The sequence below is a fragment of the Pleurodeles waltl genome, chromosome 4_1 (assembly GCF_031143425.1).
Source record: "Pleurodeles waltl isolate 20211129_DDA chromosome 4_1, aPleWal1.hap1.20221129, whole genome shotgun sequence".
NCBI classification, from domain to species: Eukaryota; Metazoa; Chordata; class Amphibia; order Caudata; family Salamandridae; genus Pleurodeles; species Pleurodeles waltl.
The window spans coordinates 327461265-327486935 of NC_090442.1; the positions used below are offsets into that span (position 1 = coordinate 327461265).

The 25671-nt window shown below is 41.9% G+C and overlaps 1 protein-coding gene across 2 annotated transcripts in view; it reads right to left on the bottom strand.

The window, feature by feature from the left end:
- The window catches only part of ANO2 (anoctamin 2), a 1564866-nt gene that overhangs the window by 1003185 nt on the left and 536010 nt on the right, over positions 1-25671 (bottom strand). For both annotated transcript variants that reach the window (XM_069228438.1, XM_069228439.1), the window contains one exon: positions 7478-7529. In XM_069228438.1, coding sequence (XP_069084539.1) covers positions 7478-7529 — 52 coding nt within the window. The remainder of the gene's footprint in view (positions 1-7477; positions 7530-25671) is intronic.

The following is a 25671-nucleotide window of genomic DNA, read 5'->3' on the forward strand; positions in this document are numbered from 1 at the left end:
GCTGGGCTGGCGGGCGGTCTCCTTCAGACCGCCAGCCAGCCCAGCGGGAAAGAGGCTTCCACGATGAAGCCGGCTCGGAATCGAGCCGGCGGAGTGGAAGCTGTGCGACGGGTGCAGTTGCACCCGTCGCGTATTTCACTGTCTGCGCAGCAGACAGTGAAATACATGTAGGGGCCCTCTTACGGGGGCCCCTGCAATGCCCATGCCAGTGGCATGGGCACTGCAGGGGCCCCCAGGGGCCCCGCGACCCCCCCTACCGCCATCCGGATCTCGGCGGTCCGACCGCCGGGATCTGGATGGCGGTAGGGGGGGTCAGAATCCCGCGGCGGTGCAGCAAGCTGCGCCGCCGCGGAGGATTCAATGGGGCCGCGGTACACTGGCGGGACCCCGCCAGTGGTGCCGGTCCGACCGCGGCTTTACCGCCGTGGTCGGAATCCCCATTGGAGCACCGCCGGCTTGTCGGCGGTGCTCCCGCGGTCCTCCGCCCTGGCGGTCAAAGACCGCCAGGGTCAGAATGAGGGCCTAAGTCTGAAAAGTGTGAGTTCAACAAGACTGAGATTGTATATCTCGGGTCCGTATCAACCAAGTTAGCATCGCCAAGGACCCAGAAAAGGTACGAGCTATATTGGATTGGCCTTCTCCTGCTTCTGTTAAGGAGACACAATGCTTTCTATTGTTATCCAATTTGAAAAGGACTTTGCCCAACAACATGGTCAGATAACCCAGGCCATCAAAAAAGAAAGTCTAAAGAAGGGTTTCATTTGTACAGAAGAAGCAGAAAGAGCCTTTCAGAGTCTAAAATGTGCCTTTACACAAGCTCCGATATTATGTCATCCTGACCCTACAAAGAAATGTATAATGGTCACTGATGCATCAGATGGAGCTATTGGAGCTGTGCTACTACAAAGACAAGACAAGAAAGGCCTTGAACATCCTGTCTTTTACCTATCCCATGTGTTGTCAGATGCAGAACAAAACCATTCTGTGTTGGAGAGGGAATTACTAGCATTAAAAGCTGCTTGCAAGGAATGGAGACATTTTCTAATGGGTTCACAGGAGACGTTTGAAGTTAGAACAGATCATCGCAATCTACAATGCCTCCGCAGTTTTCAATGCCAGAATAGTCGGCAAGCCAGGTGGGCTTTCTTTTTCAGCCAATACGATTTTATAGTAACATACATACCTGGTTCCCAAAATGTTGTAGCAGATGCTTTATCTCGCAGATATCCAGAGAGCACAAATAATACTTATCCACACATCATAGAGCCACGTCAAATAGTGGGAGTTGTTCAATCCTTTCTCGACCGTGTGAAAGCAGAGTATCAAAATGTAACCATGGAAGAATGGAACGCTTTATGTTCCCACTTACAGAAGCATCAGGATGAAGGGACTACAATTCCCATGTTTTTAGAGGCAGCAGCCATCTTGGGGTGTGGCAGGCCTATAAAGCCCAGCCACACCCAAGCACAATGCTCACTATTTTGAAGACTTCGATGCAATCAGACCTCGTGGGGGGGTTCTCTGAGGAAGAGCAGAGTTCCTGCAAGGCAGAGTGACATCCGATTGAAGTATCCTTGTTTCCATGGTGAATTCAAAAACGAGTAGGTCATACTTGTAGCGGTAAGGCCTTGATGAATCCAATTTTGGAGGAAGTAATTACTTCCAGAAGTAAAGCGCCCCTTAGCACAACGAGCAAATCGTTTTCAGTTTCCAGAGTACAGCGGCCTTGGCGCGACGATCAAAGGCGTTTCAGAGCACAGATGTAAAGCGCTCTTTGCACGACAATTCAAGTGTTTCAGTTCACAAATGTAAAGTGCTATAGGCACGGCAATTCAAGCGCTTCAGTTCACAGATGTAAAGCGCTCTTGGCACGGCGATTGAAGCGCTTCAGTCCACAGATGTAAAGCGCTCTTGGCACAGCAAATCAAGCGCTTCAGTCCACAGATGTAAAGCGCTTTTGGCACGGCAATTCAAGCGCTTCAGTCCACAGATGTAAAGCGCTCTTGGCACGACAGTTCAAGAGCTTCAATCCACAGATGCAAAGCGCTCTTGGCATGGCAAATCAAGCGCTTCAGTCCACAGGTGTAAAGCGCTCTTGGCACGGCAATTCAAGTGCTTCAATCCACAGGTGTAAAGCATTCTTGGCATGGCAATTCAAGCGCTTCAGTCCACAGATGTAAAGCGCTCTTTGCACGACAATTGAAGTGTTTCAGTTCACCAATGTAAAGCGCTCTAGGCATGGCAATTCAAGCGCTTCAGTCCACAGATGTAAAGCGCTCTTGGCACAGCGATTCAAGCGCTTCAGTCCACAGGTGTAAATCGCTCTTGGCACGGCAAATCAAGCGCTTCAGTCCACATGTATAAAGCGCTCTTGGCACGGCAATTCAAGCGCTTCAGTCCGCAGATGTAAAGCGCTCTTGGCACAGCAGTTCAATCGCTTTAATCCACAGATGTAAAGTGCTCTTGGCATGGCAAATCAAGCGCTTCATTCCACAGGTGTAAAGCGATCTTGGCACTGCAATTCAAGCGCTTCAGTCCACAGATGTTAAGCGCTCTTGGCATGGCAAATCAAGCGCTTCAGTCCACAGGTGTAAAGTGCTCTTGGCACGGCAATTCAAACGCTTCAGTCCACAGATGTAAAGCGCTCTTGGCACGGCAGTTCAATCGCTTCAATCCACAGATGTAAAGTGCTCTTGGCATGGCAAATCAAGCGCTTCAGTCCACAGGTGTAAAGGTATCTTGGCATGGCAATTCAAGTGCTTCAATCCACAGGTGTAAAGGTATCTTGGCATGGCAATTCAAGCACTTCAGTCCACAGATGTTAAGCGCTCTTGGCATGGCAAATCAAACGCTTCAGTCCACAGGTGTAAAGTGCTCTTGGCACGGCAATTCAAACGCTTCAGTCTACAGATGAAAAGCGCTCTTGGCACGGCAATCCAAACACTTAAATCAACAGGAGTAAAAGCCTCTTGGCACAACAATCAAAGTGATTCAGGCCACATGAGTAAAGAGCCCCCTTAGCATAACGAGCGTAGCGCTTCAAGCAAGACAAGTAAAAGCGCTTCCTGGTATTATAAGTAAAGCGCTTCAAGTTCAATGAGTAAAAACTTTTCGGCCTTTATAGTTGTTAATGTGAAAGTATTTTTGGAGATAAGCAAATCATAGTTTTCATTGTTTTTTGGAAAGTATAATATGTGAAAAGCATAAAGGTTTATGTTATGAATGCATAGATGTTACAGGATTGATATTCTGAGAATGATCATAGTCCAAAGCTCTTGCCATCTCTAGGTTCTGAGGTCATAGTTTATTCTTGTTCCAGGAGTCAAAGAAGGGGCTTTGCCCTTATTTCAAAAGGGGTCTCCATCTGATATCGGAGACCCATTTAGTCAAGAGTCTATTGATGAGTTATATTTCTATGAATGAGTAAGTGCATATTTGTTCTAACCTTTTCTTTTCAGATCTCTCTCTCTGCTGTTCCCTACCCTAATTCACTTCCCCCCGACTGGCTTCATCATAACTCTGTGCTATAATAGCTTTCTGAGTTGGTGACGCCAGAAGGTGGGCCTTTTGTTCAGCAATGTGCAGATCCAGAGGAATGGACACTGTGACACTGATGAGCCTGAATCATTACCAGAGTATGGCAGATACCCTAATATATGCACTTTTAGGATCATACCTGGTGAAAGGTGATATTGGGATAAAACTGGTATGCCCAAGAGTAAATCCTTGGACACCAAAGGATTATGAATGGCAGAGTGCCATTCTGATATAGGCAGCTCTTCATGATGAATATGAACATTAAAATACTTACTAAGGTGCTGTCCTCCTGACTGCCAGGAGTAGTCAGCAGATTTACACCATGTCCAAGAAAAAAGCATGCAACATCGTAAGCTAGAGAACCATTTAAACATAGGGCTGCAATTAATAGGTTGATTTTAGCACATTTACAAGGTATTTCATTCTTGGGTGTAAGAGGGAATTCAAGTCTTAGCTGGCAAGTAGTGTGTGGTTACCAACTGTGTTACTTGATTGACCATTTCTCTATGCACTGATAGTGGAGCTCTTGGCATGTACACTTTGGATAGTCACGAAGAGGAGGCATCTATAAAAAGGATGTACCACCTATTTTTCTCAAAGTTTGCAAGTTGAGATGGTAAGGTCGTCTACTTCTTCTAAGTCATCAATAATTGTTACATTTGTTTGGTTCAGCCTATAATCACATGCCAGGCTTTTGTCCCTCTCCTACAGAGCCAACTTAACTACTCTGCTCCCCAGCAGAGGGAACAGAGACCTCCTCAACAAAGGGAGCCATTGTCAGTAAGTGACCCAGTTCCTGGGGGAGGAAAGAGGCATGGGAAAAGTTTGCATCCGATAATTAACTTGTCACTGTGCACCTGGGCCTGGGCAGCCTAGAAACACTGAACCAGGGAGGAGCTGAAGCCCCCAGAGGAGCTCAGTCCAGAGAAAACTTGACAGCATCATGTTGGATTTTCCCAGACTTCTGTGCAGAAGATTTGGGACAGAGGTGGAGGGATGATGTGGCATCCTAGGACTGGCCAAGGTTACCTGTCTGCTAGAACTTTCCATCCCTACGTAAAAACCCCTGCACAAGGGAAAGAGAGACAGGAGAAGATCCTGGACCTGGCAGGCAATGATAATGGAAGAATGCTTAGCTGGAAAAAGATGCCACCTGATGTACTACTAAGATGGATGAAGAACTTTTTTATCAGCTGATCACAAGCCTGTGCCTGTGCTGAGCCCCCCTTTTTAATGTTTGGGACACTTTGCTCTTAAGTCTTTAAAATTTTCCACACAAAATATACCCAGGCCTCATTTAAATTTCAATAAAAAATAAAAAAAACTAGATAAATAAAAAAATGTAAATCTTACATGATTGATCTCTTACCTTAAATTACGTTTGCAGACACCTTCTATGAAGGAAACCTGTGGCCTAGGCTGCAGCTTCTAGGTAACCTCAAGATACCTCACTGAAACATACTTTTATTCAATAGCAAAAATCTTCTAGTGTCTGGTGAAATGTGAGTTTGGAGGAGAATCCACTGTTGAAATTATCTCCTTCACAGGTCGAGAACCATGGAGCAAATTCAGTGAGTAAATTTTCCTGTGAATTTCACGTTCCCTCTGTTACCTTGAGTAATTTCCATTTAAAAAAATGTAAATCAGGCCCTAAATCATAAAATAATCATGGGTTCCGTAGCACTCATTATCACCAGAAGTGTTGAAATCACTCAGATATTATTACCTTCCCCATAAGGAATACATGATGGCATGTATATGAAACTTTATAGATACTCATCTCGATTTTCCTTTATTTTTATTGTTCCGTTGAATTAAAATGCCAGACTATACTAATGACAAGGCTGTGGACACTAAGAGTAAACAGACCAATTCAATAACATGAATTTTCCATTAGGAACACCCCATCCCAAATGACAATTATCATTATGTCACTAATACAGACATCTTTAAAAGACCTACTGTTTCTTATAGAGAACATAAAGAGAGGGCTTTAGATGGGCTTCCTGCTCATGATTGGATAGTTTGCTTGTCTACTCAGCTGCTCGCTCATGACTCAGTGCTTTTTTTCCATACTCATCAGAGGATAATTTTGGCTCCACTTTAGATTCCATTAATTTTAGATCTTCATTACATCAGGTGTTTGTTAGTAACTGTCTATCCTTTCCCAAGGAGACAAATGCTTCTCTCCTTCATGACAGGAAAAATAAAATACCTCTCTTCCATGATGACTCCGCTATATATTTCATAGGATGTTTTGCAAGGTTTGTAGACTACAGACATATATGCCTCAATACAATTGTCTCTTGTTCTGAATACATCGAACAGCCAGTTCTGACTTGTGTTTAAAATTAACATAAAAGCCTATGAATGCTCACTACAGGCCATCTGCTGTAACTGAGCAAAGATCCATCTCTTTGCAAACATTTGGCGAGTGTTACTATCTAGTTACTAAACCTAGAGGGGGCATATGCATGTTTGACTTGAGGGCATGCTTCTGGAGAGCATCAACGTTTAGAGGTGCTTTTTGAAATATACACGGTCTGTAAGTAGAGAACTTAAAGGCAACAGTTTTTGCAGAAAGAGCAGAGGTAGCAACTGTTTTGTATAGGTGTTCGGAATCAAAGATGATCCTACCTAAATAGAAATGTGTAGTGTTCACACTACTCACCCGTTGCTCGTGCTGAGGGGGTGCGGAAACTAGAGTTGATTGTGAAATAGACTATGGAGGGCATTTGAAGTGACGGCTTCTGTTTGAGTGCTGGCAGAGACATCAATGCAACTGTTTGGTGTAAGGTTTTCATTTGAAAGTTTACATTTGTGATGTTGGGAATAGGATTGTGTTGAAATGGCACAGGTCTATTCGGCATAATCGGATTTCTTAAGGTAATCTTTAACTTAGTCAGGAATCTAATTGATGATATTATTGACTACATATCTGTTTTCATCAGAGACGTCACAGAAGTCTTGTGTGTTTTTTACATGTAATGTCATAAGTAATACAATTGATGATGATATCGGCGATTCCCTCAATGATGCGTGCGATCTGTGATCGTGTGTGTCATATCTGCGATTTCTCCAGCGATGTAATGGCATCTGTAATGACAGTGTGGAGTCGTAAGCAAAGCGGTGAGGCGAGGAGTGAGGCAACTTAACTTTACTGTTTATCTCATTACATTTTAATGGAGTAACCTTAGCAGAGCTATCTATATCAAAATTCAATTTCCGATGCGTGGCAGGGTTTTATCGTGTGGTATTTGAAGTTTCACTGTGTCTCATTTTGTTTTGCCTATGACACTTTAAAAGTGTTAAGGTGCGTACCATTATAATCCAGTTATAAATCTGTACAAATTACCTATAAATAATGCATCCCAGTCCTCTATTACCAAGAGCACAAAAAGTCTGCATTTCGCATTTCAAAAAACTTTTGTATGCGTTAAAATGCAAGTTGGAAGTTGAATTCAAGAGGGATCTTCAATTTATATATGTTCCTGATTCCAACTTTCTTAGAATTCCCAAGTCATCTGAGAAGGGATTTCGAGACACGAGAGTTCTATGTGTGTGGCTTTATGACATTCTCAGTTATTTCCAAGCACATATTGGCCAGGTAAACTGAAGCAGATGATATCTGGACTTTGCAAATAACCTGAATAAATTACTCTGCAAATATCTATTTCTCCAGTAATTTCTCAGAAACGAATGGGAATGTCCTAATGCTGCTGTTATTTTGTATCCTGGAATTACCAATCTCCGTGAAATCAGTCATTTCCAGTGTAGAATTACTGATTAAGTGTTTCCGCATGGTAAGGGTAGGGGACACGGTGTAAATAGCATTTTAACAAATAATTTTTATTACATTCAGTAACACCATTTTGCTGTAGATTAATCATTTTATGGTAGTAACACGAGTTTGCAGTGTATAAAATAGAATGACGCTTACCCATTGTGTATTTGGCTTGTGTACAAGATGTGCGCTTTAAAATTTCATAAACCTTAACAGAGAGAGGAAAAAAATCAATGTAACAGATTTCACTTCAAATAATCAAAAACGTACCAGCTGATCATACAGTAATTCACAAACAAAATTACTCAAGTTTAAGGAAAATGTTAAGGTCAATGTTGCGCTATGTTAACAATGTATACAGTTAAGGCCTAGATCCTCAAATTTCTTCTTTAAATTTAGCATGATGAGTTTCACAAAACACAAAAAAATGAATGGCAAACGCTTAAATTCTGTTTCATAATCTCGGGGAAATCGACCATGTTTTGTAAACGTATGCTCTTCAGAGGATGAAGCATGAATGTGATGAGCTCTAGAAAGACTGGCATACTTTATGAGGAAGGGAATGATTTAGAGTTTGGTGGATGGGTTAGCATAACACCTATTCTGTCTGAATTATTAAAAGGTCATTGTAAAAATGTGGCTATCAGTTGAGAGGGAAGAGATCCCCACTTAAGTGGTGAACACAGCCCTTGTCAGTGAAACCATAAAAGTTGCTAAGTAAACCTGTGCTTAACCTTCTGATCGTGGGATAGTTTGGCAGGCAAGCAGCAATGCTTAACTTAGAGTGTAATTTATCTACTGTATGTAGCACTTAAGCAGCAATAAGGTGAGAACACAGCACAAGAAAATACCCAACCCGGTTTAGAAAAATAGAGTGCATTTTAATAAATAAAATGACAACAAAACAACAAAAATCCAATTAGAGAAAGTCCAACTAGAAGAACCAGTGTCATGTATTAAAAAAATTCTAAGTGAAAATAGCACCAAGAAGCAAAAAGAGCGAATCGTGAATATCTAGCTGTGGTGGACCACATCAAAGTCAAAAGTTCAAGCTGATCATGATGAAGCATGGGTCGGATAAAAGGACCAGTTTCATCCTGGAAGAAAGTTTCTAACTTAGTCCAGTTCCATGGATGGAGCCTCAGTAGGAGCTTCGTGTTGGCGAGAGACTAAGAGGGGATCATTGTTGGTGCGAAGAGCTGGACACCTGTCAGAACCTTGCATCAGTGGAAAACATGCCACGGTTGTTGATACAAAAAGCACTGTGAGGTGAACTCAGGATTCTATAGCCTAAAGGGTTGCATCAGCAGTTGACTGCAGGTCCCACGTTGGCCTCAGTGAAGTCTGCCCCCATTTACAAGGAGACTGGGGAGAGTTCTCCTCAATGAAAAGAGCCAGGAAAATCTGGATTTTCACCTGGAGTCCAGGTCTTGCAGTTTTAGAGTATTGCACACCAACACCAGTCAAGGGTCCAGGACTTTAGGGGACACCTCTCCGGGCTCATTCCAGCAGAAGCCAGCAGCATGATCTAGGCCGGCCCAGTTGGTACTGCTCAGCTGGGCAGTTTCAGGAAAGGCCTCTGGAAGCTTGTTGTGTCCCTGAAGCTCAAACAGAAGTCAGCCAACTGACCCATGGAGTCACGTGTGGGATCCAATGTTTAAGGCAAGCAGGGTGAACATTCCTTCAAGTTTAAGACAACAAGGCACTCCTCTTTTTGAGTCTCCAGGAGTGTTATGATGATAGATTTTGAGGGTGCTACTTTTATACCCAGTGACAGCCTCTAGTTGGGCTCACACTAAACTGGTTCTATTCATTTCTTCCATTTTCTATGGGTTTGGCTCCAATCTGTATAAGAGGACAAATGTCAAGCAGGTCCCGATCCAAGCTGCACATGCCATCTTCATTAGATAGGAAGGGGTAGCTAGCTTCCAGTCTACACTATGAAGCTCAGTCATGGCTGAATACACTACCAGGCCATACTGCTCAGGAGAGTAAGACCCTTTTACCCATCCAAGGCCCTTTTGACCCCTGTCTAGAGAAATGCACTTCACATGACAGGAGAGACATTAAATCCGGTACACTGACAGAAATACACTGGGTTGAAGTAGAAAATGCTCACAAACAGTAGTTATTACTTATCAAGTGTTATAAGGAAGACCCATGTTAGTCTATGGGAGAGCTAGCCTTGCTGCAGTGAAAAATGACTTCAGGAGTTTTTTTTGCTGCCAGGACATGAGAAATGTAAACACACATGTCCTACTTTTCACATAGCATGTACTCTGCCCTACAAGCATTAAGGGCCAGATGTAGAAAGGGTTTTGCGCCTCCCAAACAGCGAAAAACGCAGTTTGTGAGGCGCAAAAGCCTCTCCGGTATGCAGAAATGCATTTTGCGAGTCGGATCCGACTCGCAAAATGCATTTCCGACTCGCAAATAGGAAGGGGTGTTCCCTTCCTATTTGCGACTCGCAATGCTATTCATTTTCATTTGCAACCGCAAAAGCGGTCGCAAATGAAAGCGCAGTTACCATCCACTTGAAGTGGATGGTAACCCAGTCGCAAACGGGAAGGGGTCCCCATGGGACCCCTTCCCCTTTGTGTCTGGAAAAAATAATAATTTTTCAGAGCAGGCAGTGGTCCAATGGACCACTACCTGCCCTGAAAAATACCAAAACAAAAGGTTTCAGGTTTTTTTCCAAGTGCAGCTCGTTTTCCTTTAAGGAAAACGGGCTGCAGATGGAAAAAAAAAAACCTGCTTTATTGAAAAGCAGTCACGGACATGGTGGTCTGCTGTCTCCAGCAGGCCACCATCCCCGTGAGTGCCCATACCCGCAATGGGGTCGCAAACTGCGACCCACCTCATTAATATTAATGAGGTGGGTCTTTGCGACCCCATTGCGAGTTGCAGAAGGTGTCTGAGACACCTTTCTGCATACCAAATTGCGAGTTGCAATTTGTTTTTTTGCTACATCTGGCCCTTAGGGACTACCTTGGGGGTTACTTATAAGTTTAAAAAAATCCCCATAGCCAAGGGGGGTCCCACTGGACTGCCTTTTAATTTTTTAGATATATATTGTCCTAGGAGGTGGTGGTTCCCACGACGCAGGTGGGCCATGTGCCCCCCCCCATACTTTGTATACATAGCCCGGTGGAGGCGGTCCCTGGGATTTGGAGGGTCCACAGGACCTTCACATTGTATTGTTATGAAATTAGCCCCAGGGAGGCGGTGGTCCTCGGGTCACAGGGGTGCCATGCAGCTCCCCCGCATATTTTGTATACACAACACTGGGGGTGTGGCAGTCCCTGGGGCTTGGGGGGGTCTGCAGGTTCCCCCATTATATTATTATTAAATTAGCCCCTGGGAGGTGGTGGCCCTGTGGCTTCTAAAAGCCCTATGAGCGGGGCCCCATGCATGCCCGTGCTTTATTTTACCTCAAAATGTTCCAGGCACCTGGCCCACACAGGGGGAAAGCATTTACAACATGGGGAACTGCTTTGTTTTCAATCACATATAAATCCCCTGATCTAGCCACGGATTTCTCTGTGATTTAAAAAAAAATGCTTTTAAGCCTTGAGAGTGAATCCCAGGGGGACCGCTGGACCAAGGCTGGGGGGAGTTAGGATATATATGCCCTACCCTCATTTCATTTTCTTAGTTTTTTTATTGGGGTTCATCTCAAAGTGCCACTAATTTAAATTCAAAGTTGTCAAAATCTTAGAAAAAATATTAAAATAGATTAAAAAAAGCCAACATGAACATCACAACAGTAAGCATCACAATGCAGAAATTATGAAAAATGAAACTCTTTATAATGCCGGATGGTGACACAGTCCAGCAGAATATTTTACTAACACTATGAATTCCAACTTGTGGGAAATACTAAATCATCAATCAACAATGTGGGGCGGGGGGATTGGATGTTGGATATCTGCCACAATTTGCCTGACATCCCATTGGCCTTATTTAAAGTGTTTACATGGGCATACACACAACACTCAAATTAGGGTGGATGAGGTATCTGCAATTATTTGGAGAGCATTCCTTATCTTCCTAACAATGAATACCCCCTTAAACATTGGAAGAAGCCATCACAGATAGAAGGCAAACTTAGACCAGATTCTTCAACAATTTGATCTGAGCTTTGAGAAAAATAATATGCAGTTCTTTCATATTGTAGCCCCTATGCAAAGAAACTGAAGCTTGGGCATTTGAGCAATGTGTCCGAATACAAGATCACAGATTTCATAACTCTTGAGAAAAAACACTATATTTAGGTGCTGTGGGGCAAATCCTAGCGCTGGCATCAAAGCCAGTAGACCTGTCAGTTCATGATACCCTTTGAGGCCTACATGTCCTTCTATAGAACTGTTGCACTATCTTTCGCAACACTCATAAATTCAAAAGTTAACCAACATGATGCTAAGACAGCATTATTGTATTGCACTGGCTTACACATAGATTTATCATATTTAGTAGCAATGATGTTGTATTAATAGGCATGACCAACAGCCAATAGTTTAGGATCATGTTTAGTTATTAACTGTGGCTCCAGTTCATGACTCTGCTCAAACAATACCTAAGAACGTTATGTTGATCGATCAATAGTGTTCAAGAAAAGACTGAAAGGTTGTGCTGTGCACACAAAGTCCTGTCCACACTTTGGAGCGCTGTATCTACATTGGTGTGAGTTTAGAGGGTCTATGCCATGTTATTGTTTCACCATTCTCTAATGATAAGATCACAGAAAATTTCCAGGCAACTGACCTCAAAATGTTATTGATGTTAAGACAGGCTGGCAGTGAAGACCACCACATTATGAGTGTGGCGGGTTGGCCTCTGCCAACCCGCCACATCTTAAATCATACTACCAGGGCTGTCGGAACCTGGCGGTCCACAGAATACCACCGGCGGTATTAGGAGCCAGCCTTTCGACATGGTTTCTGCGGCGAAACCATGACGAAAGGGCTACTGGTGACAGGGAACTCCTTACCTGTCACCGGTAGACGGCTCCCCACACCCCCAGGAAGCACTAGAATTTCACCCACCCCCCCTTCTGCCACATCGCCCCCTCTTTCTCCCTCTCCCCACCCCCGTATACATGCACACAGACCCCCACATGCACCACACATACACCCATTCACCTACACTTACATACACGCATCCACTCACACGCATCCATGCACGCATTCACAACACCCTTCATACACGCATTCACAACACCTTTCATACATACATTCACACCTCCTTTCATACACGCATTCATGCACGCATACTCACACCCAGCCTAACATGCATACTCACACGCAAACACGCATTCACCACAGCACTCACACTTGCATCCTCATACGCGTACACACTGACTTGCAAACATGCACTCACTTCAACATTCAGACACGCACACACGCAGACACCACACATTCATACATGCACACACAACACCCACGTTCCGGCACGGAACGGAATGGGGTGCTTCCACTGCCAGCAGTACCCTGCCAGCAGGACACCTCCCGCCATATTATGGACCATAATATGGCGGGAGGTGTCCTCTGGCAGGGTGGGGCCAGTAGTGAAACCACCGGGGTGCTTCCGCCCACCAGCATGACTACTGCTGGATTTCCGCCCAAAGTGTGGTAGAAATCCGGCAGTACCTGTGATCCGGCGAGTGGGAGACTGCCAGTAATGGCTGTCCCTGGAGCCCATGGCTTTGGTGGTCAAAGTCATAATGAGGGCCATAGTATTTGAGATGTCATGAGCATTAATACAGTACAGTAGCATTAGGGATCCATTGATGGCCATGCTGGGAAATGTCAGTGTGGACTTTGAGTCATGACCACAATGTACCTTCAATTAAACATGTTTTTGTAATATACTCACCAATCTACCTGAAGTTATTCGAAACTAAAATACAACAGAATCACTTGGTCTTCATCACATTTGTTGCTGAATGGTTAAGGGGAGGAGAAAGAAAATATATGGCGAATCTAAAAAGAACTATCGCTGTAAAAAACACCACATGGAAGTAGAAACATTAACAAAGAGAAGTTCACCAAATGCAGCAAGGAAGTAGTGCTTTATTAAATTTGGTGCTTTTAGCAAATTCGGTGAATTTTACATTTAACCATGAGGGAGAAATATTACAGAATATCACTGGTCTATACATGTGCACTAGGCCGCACATATCCATTGCTCTGCTTGTGAATTTCAGGAAAATTAAACAAAAGAAAACTTATTTCCAGCTGAATTTCTCAGATGTCCATAAAAATAAATAAAAATGATCAGCTATGTGATGATCAGCTAGGCTTTGTAGATGGAAATTTCACAGATCACTGTAGTGGGCAAAGGTTTTGGTGTTGGTGATCCATCTTAACAAAGCACAGGGATTGAATATATGCACTACGATAACCCTTGTAAGAGTCTCCTAGGAGAAATAGGGCCTGATTATGACCTTGGCAGATGGGATACTCCGCCCACTGTTTTACAAGTTCCAAAGGCTATAATGGAACTTGTAATACGGCAGACGGGATATCCACCACATTTGCAAAGGAGTATCCCATCTGCCAAGGTCATAATCAGGCCTATAGGGTATTGCTTTGCTAAATGTAATTTTGGGTACATTTGACCATTTATGACTATGTGCTAGATAGTTGCCCTGTAGAAAGCTTAGAATAAGTGCAATATGTTTGAGTTGGTTATGGTGACAAGCCAATAAAAAAAGTAATAGGCCTGATTGTTTATAATGAAAGGTTACAATAAACGAAGTAGGCCTGACGTATTGTCTGTGAAAAACCTAGGTTAAAGTCTATATGCATTTAAGAGTAGATTGTTATCACTATGTATTAAAGTCTACAGATAGGTATTTTCTTACAATCTCTCTCTTATGTTACTGTAGCAGGCAAGGGTTTTGATGCTGGTTGCCCCCTCTGATAAACAATTGGTGTAGATGATTTGCAGTCAGAATCCTCATTAGGCTCGATTAGCCGAGACAGTAGTTTGCTTTGCCAGCTGCAATGTTGTATACTATGTAATTTTTTGACTTTACCTGATGGTTTCTTCTGAAAAAACATAAGCTCAGCAAGAGTCCTCAGATGGTTATGGTGACAAGCCAATTATAAGAGCTAGAGTGCTGATTGGTTCATTTGTAAAACAATATTTTGAATGTCATAGGTCTGATCTGTTTATTATAAAATGGTATGATAAAGCAGCAGGCCTGATACATTGATTGCAAGGTATTTAAGGGTGTATTGTTATTTCTCTGTATTAAAGCCTTCAAATGGGCATTCTGTTACATAAAATGTTACAGATTACTTTTGTACTTTTGTAGGAAGGAGTTTGGTATTTGGTATTGGTTACCCACTCTGGACAAGATTTGCACTGTAATAATTCTTGCTAGTATTTCTTCTTATTTGTCTGCCACGATCTTGTCAAATAATCATAAAATAATACATACATCTTTATAGATCCATATAAACACACAGAGGGCCTTTGGGTCAGCTTTGTTCCACCATTGGCCTGTCTTAGTGTCTTTTATACTCTATTCCATCTATTCAGTGGACTGCATGTGGTGATGGTTCAGTCTGCATCAGTTATTAGCTCTCATGTCGTTTGCATGCTTTTTTAATTGTGTGTACATCCACCTGAAAATAAATGTGCTTCGGTGTCAGGGCTGGTTGGATAGTCCTTTAGTTTTTAATTTGCTACTATATTTATTTGATTCCACTCCTTTTATTTTAATGTTTCTTAAGAGGATACTACAGCTCTTCAGGCAGTACTAACAGATCTCTTGCTTGCTGCTCATTCATTTGCAATGTGCCCTATCCCATGAGGGCACTTCTTCTAAGCATCTAAACAAGAAGACCATTTTGGAAACTGGATTACTGTTTTACCATTCCAAGATGGGCAATACATTTGTTCTAAATGTGGTGGGCATGCTTGAATTTTAAAACAACAATATACTACTTACAATACTTTTACAAGATAGCCACCCCCTGCTCTGTTTAGTTTTGTTATTGCAAGCATATGCTTTCTTTTTTCTGCTTTTATTTTTACTCATTTATCTTGTTGGGTTTGTGTGTGCTATATTGTGGTTGTGTCAGAGGGTGAATGGAAGAATGAGTCAGTGGGTTGATGAAAGGATGCATAAGTGTAAGTGCAAAGAAGAGTAACAGGGGGCATGTATGATAAGAGGCTAGCCCATCAATGACACAAAAGGCACTTTTGTGCATAGGCAAGATATATATTGGCATTGCCAGTGCTTGCTTTGCTTTGACCCCCATTATTTTGTTTTCACTCTGGACATCTTGTATTTGATCACTGGAGTAAATGGGACAGACTTATAACATTACAGACATCTGTGCTCTGTCTTAAAAATAACAACCTTTTGCTTAACAAAATGACAATGTACAATTTTTCATTCAACTGTAATTGTGCACTAAGGTTTAGTAGAGTTTTACAAAGTTCAGTTAGATAGGTAGTTTGCCCACTTGCTTATGAGAAAGGCAACATGCATGATTTGTCTGTAGCAGGCTTAAAAGTAGCATATAGTCAATTCAGTACTATATTTAGATTGCCTATGTTACTTATCCATGATTTAGCTTGCATTTTATACCCTGCCTGAATATTAGCCGCAGTGTTTAGTAAAATGTGATTAGCATTCTTTTGGCTGACTTTATGCTGGTCACAACTCAGTTTTTATACCTGATCCCTCTTGGTTTGAAATGGCTATCATTCTAGCTTCAAATCCCAGCCCAAACAAAAATTGCAGAAAGGAATGGAAACTTGGTACCCCATCCCCTCTAGTCACACATGCCTATAAAAAAAAACTGATTTTGAAATAGGGGTCGTTTCTCAGAAGAAAGTAGCGGCACCCAGTAGCAAAGGAGGAACAGCTGAGGCCTGGTGGGTGACGATGTTCTTTGATGTTTGGTGAAAATAAATATCTGTGGCAGTCTTGAAGGAGGTGTAAAGAGATGAAGCAATGAGGGAGGCAGATAAATGCCATACAGTTTCATTTAAAAAAAGGAGTCAATAAAATAGCTTTTACCATCATGGGTAATCGAAAGCAGGGACATAGTCACATAGCTTAAAATAGTGGCTGGAGAAATGGGGACCATTTTAGTTTACTTTTTTCAGGGGCCTTTCCTATCAGAGACTACCTGCATCCCAAAAGACAGATGCTATTGGGACAGGTTAGACGAAAACCCATAGACAACAATAACAAGCTATTTTGTTGTGTGCACCGGTGAACATTTTTATCTATATCTGGGAAGTGAAGAAGGCCCTTAAAATGGTAAAAATGGTGTAGTATGTTTTCAAACAGAAATGCCCAAAGCATCCTAAACTCTCATGCACAACGAAATGTGTTCAAATAAAAGCTGTTGTCAAGTAGGATATCCCATGCTGTGCAATACATAAGTGGGCAGACGTAGGGCCCTGCCCAGAATTTCTTGATGTCTGTCTGACCTGCATTGGCTACCAGGAAAAAAAGTATTATAGAAATTAACCTCCTAGCTATCCCAGGAGCTTAGAAATATACAACAAACTTCTATAAATGATTTTGGGTTGTAGATATTAATATACTTTCCACCACAGAACAAGGGTGTAAGGCAAAAATGAGTACTGTTGATCATACATTCCCTTTTCTTCAACTGATGTGGAAATAAGTGAAACTGTAAAGTAAAGCCTCATCACTGTGAAATTAGTGTATTGCAAGGCTGTGAGATGGCACCCGCCCTTTTTACACTTTTTAGTAATTGTGCCATTAGTAGTGATATGAATTGTGTCAATTACATCCCCACTTTGGCAGATTTAAAAATAAATACCATAATTTTTGGTTTTGGCATCATGTTGATCTTGAGGGTCTCCTCTGGAGTACGAATTCTCAAAAAAGTATAGTGAATTGTTCCTGAAAAGGCTGCAGTCACAATAAGGTTTATTGCTCATTACCTGGCCATTAGTTCTCCTCATCACAGTCATCACAACTGGAGGCAGCTTTGTCCCCAGACAGGCTCTGAATGGGCTTTCCAGACAGAAGAGTCCCCCCGCCCTCTCTGTATTCTGTCAGCCAACAGAGGTAAGACCCTGCAAGTGTATTCATATAATATTGAAGTTTATATTTAATAAATTAGGTTTGCTTCTCTGCAGGGCGGACAGTATTACTCCTGTACTGCTTGTTGCTGCGTACCTCACTGATGTGTGAGGCTACAGCAGGGAGTGGTCAGGAGTGTGCCGAAGGCAAGCAATTTCAGGGATCACAGAGGATCACAGAGGAGTTTACTGGGCTGAAAAGAATGTGTGTTAATGCTCAGGATGCTGGGAAGACTGCAGGCTGGTTATCTCAGCTCCCAATTCTCATTTTTGGAAACACTTGGCTGCTGACCAACTGATATAAAAAAACAAAGCTGTAGTTGCAGCACAACTTTGATTTGATTTCCTCAGTTATGGGATCCACTAGGTTCAGGTGGCAAGACAGCTATAAAGCTCTGTAAAGTAGAGGAAATGGAGGAGGAGGATGTACTACAGATTTCTAGAGCAGAACTGCTGCAGATTATAAAACAGACTGTAGATTCAGCAGTGAATGATCCACAGGATAAAAGGCAAAGATTGGAGTCTGATGATGATCAAGGCACTTCTAAGAAAGGGAAATATATTCAATGGAAGGCGTCTTGAGATATGCCCAGTCATATACAGGATGTTTTGGGGTTTTGTTGAAAGACCACAAATGAGGGAGGATTCTACACACAATATAGCTGTACGTCTATGAAGGATCTTCCTTTCCACAATGTGTTTATGAGCACTGTGTTAAAAGAATGGAAAGATTCAACAAGTAGAATAGTCCATAGTTCTTAAATAAAAGCTATTTAACTGAATGTTGTGTTGTAACATTTTCTCCAGTCCCAACAGCTATTTTAATCCTGTCATCTATGGCTTTCTCTTCATCTCTCTTGTCAAAGTAGGCCACTCTGTAAGCCCTAGTAGACAGAAAAAGTTGAGTCTGCATTGAAAAGATCTTATGCAACAGCTAATTTAAGCATAAAGGCTAGTATTTACATTGCATATGCTTCTCAAGTTTTGTTAAAGGTCTTTCAGAGTCTTTATGATTGCATTCAAGAGAATGGCAATCCTACTACAATTCTGGACAAGATGAAAGTCACATTTCATTTCTGATGTGACTTTAGAAAATCTATGGGCTTCTGCATCATCTGCTAGTGCAGCAGTAGCAGGTAGGAGAACTCTTTGGATAAAGCTGCGGGAACTGGAAACTGTGAAACGAACCTCAGTTTAGAAATTACCATTCTCTGGTATGAAGCTCTTGGAGGAGGAGTTAAATGAGATGGTGCAAACATAGACAGAAGAAAAGAAGATAATAAAACCGTTTAAACTGTTTCAAGGGAAAAAGTAATTTGTACAAAAGAAAAACCAATTAGGCCAGTAACAACTGTTATTTTCATTCTGTGGCCAGGGAGCAGCATTTGTCAACAAGCCCCCGATCACACGGTTAATCTGACAAAAACATGAAGTGACTAAATGGAAGTAGGCTCAAGATTGAAGTTTTTTTCTTCCACAATGGACTGCGCATATAACAGATCACTAGGTTCTCTCAAAAGTTCAGGAAAGTTATCGAATTGCTTTCAGACGCTTTCTTACACTTCCATGTTTCAAGCCTACACCATTGTTAATAGACAAAGTAAAGAGGTTGTCAATGTTGTCGGAGTCGAAAAATTACTATAGACAAGAGCAATATATTTGGTAACTCTGCATCAGGAGAAAGGAGGATTGTATTCAATCCTTTTCCTTGTGGTAAAGACAGGTAACTTTTCATACAATATTGGGTCTGGAACCCAAGCTTGTTCTGTTGAATCAGTTTAAGATGACTTTGTTTCAGACAATTACTCCATTGACCTATGGGGGTGACATTCTGGCTACACTAATCTTGGAAGATGCAAACCTTCATGTTCTAATCCTCTCTGAGTGTGAACCATTCTGGATATTCCATGTAAATGGGCATAATTTCCAGTTTCAAGCCCTACTCTTCAGTCTCTCAACATCACTGCAGACCTTCTGAATGGTATTGGCACCAGTGGTGGTGGTTTTCCAACCTAAAGTTTTTTTCTTTTGCCCCCTATTTGAATATTCTGCACATCCTTTTCTCCACGGCTCAGGTGGCAGTTCTGGTGACAACCAGTACTCTTCACAAGTTGGGTTTCAGGTTAAACACCATGAAGTTGCATTTGACACCAGTCCAAGTAACACAGTACGCCAAAGGACAGTAATTAACCTGGCCAAGCAGGATGACAAAAGGCCTGGCTTCTTTTAGTGCAGCTGAGCCAGAGAAATATGATAATTCTGGACGACCCTTAAGGTATGAATGTAGACTCTTGGGACTTGCCTATTTAAACTTGGCACACATGTTTTGAACTGTTTCGATACCGTATTGGACTTTGTAGGCCAAAGGGAAGCAAAACTGTCCTCTAAGGAAGATTCACCCTATATATATAACACATTGTCTCTGTAGATAAAACAGTAAGCCATACCGACTTTAACTATGAATGCCCCTAATACATAAGGCATGTAGGCATTCATCATCAAACCCTACAGAGTCTGCCCTGCGTCAGGATACCTGTACGCAGTTACTGGTCTTAAGACAGTAGTCTCACACATGCAGCCTTCACATATGTGCACATGTGTAATAAGCTAAGGGCCCCTTACCATTGCTGCGTTTCAGTCGCCGTATCTTAAAAAGCGCACACACAGGTGGTAAAGAGTCAGTACATGGATGAGACAGTAGTAATGAAAATCATCCACAGTAAAAAGTGGAAAACTGTGTGATTGAAAAAGCAAAATAATCCTGGCACACTAAATGGGTGGAGCCCATTTCCAACAGTGTCCTTTGAAGAGCTGGGATTCAGTGGGATAGACCATTTTCAAGTTCTATAGTGTTAAGGAGAGCAGATTCTTAAAACTCCTGCTCCTTCAACATTTTCAGCAGAATGGGCAGCTATTAATGCATTCAAGGATGGATCCTAATCAGCTTGTGTCCTCTAGTGTGGAGATTGTTAATGATGTTTTTTCCAAATAAACCACTTTCTCCAGTGGCAGACCCATCTTGGGATTTGCCAACATTGTTGACAGGGCTTACAGATGAAACCATTTGAACCTTTAGAAATTATATGAGAATTATTTGGTTGCCAGTAAAGATGGTCTTTTGGAAGGTTGGGAGGGAGGGGTCACTGGTGATTTCTTATCCCCCATTTTAGGATATTTGCCAGCTAGAGTAATCGTACATCTTTAAATAGATGTCAGGCTTTGGAAAAATGGGCCAACAAAATAAACAGCTCAGTAAAATCAATTTGTTGATAAAATAATTTACACCTGTGGAACTCTGATTGCAGCTGCCTAGATTGTTACGTGAGCTGTCCAAAAATAGAACCAGCCTTTTAAACCAGCATTGATGGAGGAAACATGTCTAGCAAAATTGGAAATGTCTCTTCACTGTGTGTGTGTTTGCGTACCATTATATGGATGGGTGAATGAGTCAACAGGAAGATAAATGGATATTTCCATCCATGCAAGCAATCATTGCTTATCCATGCACTTAGCACTCATACATCCACTGATACACCCATTGATGCATTCTTGCGTCCTGCCACTGCCTGTCTACAATGTAACACAAACTTGTCAATCAATAATAGAAACTTTCACTTAAAAGCCAGACTACAGTCTTGCAAACACTTGTTTTGATCTGCATTAATTTGCACCCATTCGACATTTATCACCATGTCACATTATTTCTTAGTGAGATGGTATTTTGCTCAAATTCTTTTTGAATGTGAAGTATTGTATAATAGTGACAAAAAGTTATTTGTTTGTACATTGTCTCCAAATAGGAACACCAAAATAAATACTTTCTGGTGTTGTAGAACAGCAATTATGATTGGAAAATAAAGGGGAAACCTAGCACACTACAAACAACATATTTTATGATGCAACATAACATAAAAATGAGTGCACATGCCTCCCACAGTTACTAGTTTCTGTACCTTATCCACCTGACCAATCATGTTTATTATCAGGTTGCTCCTCTAAATGTTCAATAAATCATTTTTGAAAATATATGATTATTCGTAATTGCGGTAAACGTATTTGTAATTTTTTGTGCTATCTTTCTAGAGTGGTCCAAGGGCATGCAATCCTAGTTCTACTACCCCCAAAGTTTGTTCAAATTCTGACACTCCTAAGCAATACAATTTATTTGAGATGCTACAAAATATCAACACAAATTATTTCACATCATCCCACCAGGTTTTATACAGAGTCATATTTTGTACTTTTAATATTAAGATTAGTGTCAGACTGTCTACATAAATAAAAGATTGGCAGAATGTCAGACAAGTAGGTGGTTCAGAGGGCTTTGGATTATATGCTGCAGTTGTAAATTACTATAATTGCATGGGCATCCACAGAATCTTTTCAGTGGGAGCGTCCCGGACTGTTTTTTGAAGGTCATGGCCGTACAGTGGAGCTGCATAAGACTACGCAGCTGTAGTGTTACGCTGCACTGTGAGCCTGCACACCAGGCTTTACTTAAATCTGGTGGGGGGGGGGAGAGCTTCACCCTTTCCCCTGCAGATACCCAAGTATGTTTGGGTCAACAATGATGATCTATGGAACTTAGCATCCACTAAATAAAAAAGGTAATAAACTATTGAGAATCCTTAACTCTACATTTATTTCACTTGACAATGTAATTGGAGGCAAATGTAGGTGATAAAATATTTTCTCATGCAATATTTCACATGTGATATATTAATTCCCACCATTTGCTGCAACCATGCTGTTGTCTTGTCAGGTGGCCTGTTTCAATTTGGTGGATGTGATTTTGTGGCGATGATAAGTAAAAGTAAAGGTGTCCTTCTTTTTTCCTGTCATCCATAGCCTTCTATTCTTAACAGAATGACAAGATAGTGTCAGATTTTGGATTGATGCTCTGACTTATAATATGAGGTCCACTCAAATAACAAAATATATTTTCATCCACTTTTTCTGTAACTCAAGTGAGTCATTTTAGAAGCAAACTAAATGTGAATAAGTCAGCAGGGGATTTACTCTAAGAGGTGGTGGGGCATCAAATGCAGTGGCTCAACAACTGAACAGGAGCCCTAGTTGTCTAAAGAAAGTTGTTTAATCAGTCAAGTCTCAGGACACCTTTGGAAAACGAACGTCAAAGCTCGCACACGTCTCCAAGACAATGAGTTGCTACTGATGAAGGAAATGCCAAAATTTACATTTCTGTCACTATTTGCAGTCTCACTTGTTCATCTAATTTCATTGGCCAAATATTGTAGGAAGCTTCGATAATGCCACTGAAGTAGGTCTCTACAGACTTCACTACAAGCGACCTGATATCTTTCAAAATGTGTGCTAACTTCTATTGTTGTATATATTGGAAGTAGCTGTATATATTGTAATAGTGGGATTTCCATTTTCTAATTGCACTGGGTATATATTGTGTTCAATAAAAACCTCTTCATCTGAAACATTTAAGCAGGTGAAGCTTGAAAAAATAACATATATGTAGCAATGTTTCATCTGTCTTCCCCACACACATATTTGTGAGCATAGAAGACAGATAAAAACTCTGCTTTCTGCAAGGAAGAACTGTTTGACAGCTCTCACTTGCAGGAAGCAGACTTTGTTTGCTTTTGCTTGGTCGGAGCTGTCAGCTCCGACTAAGCAAGAGCAAACAGCTATGTCCCAGGGGTCGGCACCTCTGGACACAGCAGGAGCCGACCCTATGGCTTGGCGGTCCCAAGGGCCACCATTGGCCCCCTCCAGTTGTGAATTTGGCCCTGGGGAGGTAGAGGTCCCCAGGGCTGCGGGGATCTGAAACAGACCCCCTTTCTTTTTTTCATGTTTGCCTCACGGAGTTGGTGGTCCCCAGGGCTGTGGTGGAGCCACATAGCCTCCCTACATTGAAATAGAAGGAAGATTTGGGACAGTGGCGGTCCACAGGGCTGTTGAGTCGGCTGTGCAGCCCTCCCCCTTTCAAATAGAATGAAGTCCCAGGAGGTGGTAGTCCTTGGGTCATCAGGGGAGCCGTGTGGCCTTGCAGCATTTCAATAGAAGGAAGCCATGGGGAGGTGGATGTCCCCAAGGCTGCGGGGAAAGGGAGGCAAGTGGCCCCCTCATTCAAATACAACCAAGTCCCAGGAAGGTGGTGGTCCCCGGGGCAATGAAAAGTCCTTAATTTTCACTTTGCCACCAGGACCTAGCCCACCTAGGGTCTTTAAAAAGAAACAAGCATGGGAGCCTGTGCTTGTTTTTTTCTATTTTTTTTAGGCAAATTAATGAATTTTGCAGATTCATGGCAAATCTTATGTTTAAAAAAAATGTTTTTTTTGCCCTGGCAAGCCCCTACTGGCACACCAGCACCAGACCTAAGGGATCATGGTGTCTCTACTCTGACCCCTTTCCTTCCCATTTTTTTCGAGGCACTCAGCTAAGCCAAGTCCCAGGATGGGTGCCAACACCTCTTGGATGAAGTGTTGGCACCCAATCAGAGCTTTGCATTTCCATACACAAGCTCGTCAGTGTTGGCGAAGTCATCATGGCCAGAGATATACAAATTTGGATTTCTTTTAATTTTCCAAAACTACTTAATGGATTTACATCAAATAAGAGGAAGCGTAATCGGTGTATGGAAAGCTAGCTTTCTGCTAAATTTGGTGTAATTCTGTCCAGTGGTTTGGGCTGTTGTTGTGTTTAAAGGTCCTATGGGAATTAAAATGGGAAACATAACTTTTTTTACCTCACCTTTTTTTCAGCCCTGCTTCACGGATGACCCCAAATCTTTCCATGCACAAGAAGAATCACCGGGACACTTTTTTAATAGCAACTTTTCTGCAAAAATTGGTACAATTCCATCCAGTCGTTCAGAGCTGTACCCGTGGTCAAATTCCCTATGGAAAAATGCATAGAGGAAAAGCATTTTGGGACCCACCCTTTTTCTTTAGCCTCCACTGGACGAATCACACTGAAGCTTTCCGTACAGCAGCTGAATTGACTGTTCTACTAGTTAGTACTAAAAGTTTTATGACGATTCGTCAATTGGTGCTAAAGTTATTGGCAAAACAAAAAATGCTTTTCCTAAGGAAACGAGGTCCTAAATATAACTACCCACTATACCTACTACATATATTAGGGGAAAATGCCTGATAAATACTTTTTGTTGTCAATTATTATTCACAATACATTTTGTACAAATTAATTGCTTACTTGTGTAACATGCTGTAGCATAATTACACCAAATCATAGCAAAATTACACAATTATGCAGTAATACACATAACCTTGTGTTCAGTGCTAATTTGTTGGAGCAAATGGCACCCTTGCGTCCAAAATGAACCCAAGAATGCATTTTGTGCCAAAATGATAGTGCTTAATGCAACTGAACCTGAAGAGCAGCAATCAGTAGCCTCTTGCACTCCATTCCTGTGCTCTTGCGTAGACATTTTGACCCAAATTACGTGACTGGGCACAATCATGTAATTTTTGGTAATTTCAAAACACAACAGTAACACAAAATTACCAAAATGACTCTGATTATTCAGAATATTTAAATAAATTTCACCTTGGCCTATTTTTAATTGCAGCTGGGTGGTCTAGATATGTCAATTAGAAACAGTGCTTTGCATTTGTGCATACTTCCAAATGCATGTTTAAAATAGCCTTTTGTTGATGCTTGTGGAAAGCTAGAGAACTTTTAAAAGAGAAGGCTCGAGCTTTACCTTGCAAAAGTGAAGTGCATGTTTATGACAATCGAACGTTCTAAATGAATCACTTTCAACCATCACGTTATCATTAATAATAACAACCATGTTTGAGGCCAACTAATAACATTACAAAGTATATTTCAATTTTTTTGCTACATCTTTTACATATTAACCCCTTCTATGCATAAGACGTCCAGGAGCCATCCAAGCAGAGGCACCAGAGGAATTTCTTTAGAAAGAAACAGCCCCAGAAGATATGGGAGAGCTTCCCCATCTCCTCAGGTTTTTTTTTTTTGCTTCAGTGAAATGACAATCAGTGTCCATGGTGCGCTGACGTCGTTTCACTGAATTTTTTTTAGCTCAGTTGACTTTCACTGCCTTTGTGCTCAGGGGGCTATCTCAGCCCCCTGAACACCAAGGCAGATGGGAGAGGTATCATTGGAAAGGGGAGAACCTCCCCTTTTTGGTGGGAGAGGTATCATTGGAAAGGGGAGAACCTCCCCTTTTCAATGGTACCCCTTCCTAGTGGATCCCTGCTTGGTGAGGGTTCTCTCCAAGCAGGGATCCACTCACTAGACACCAG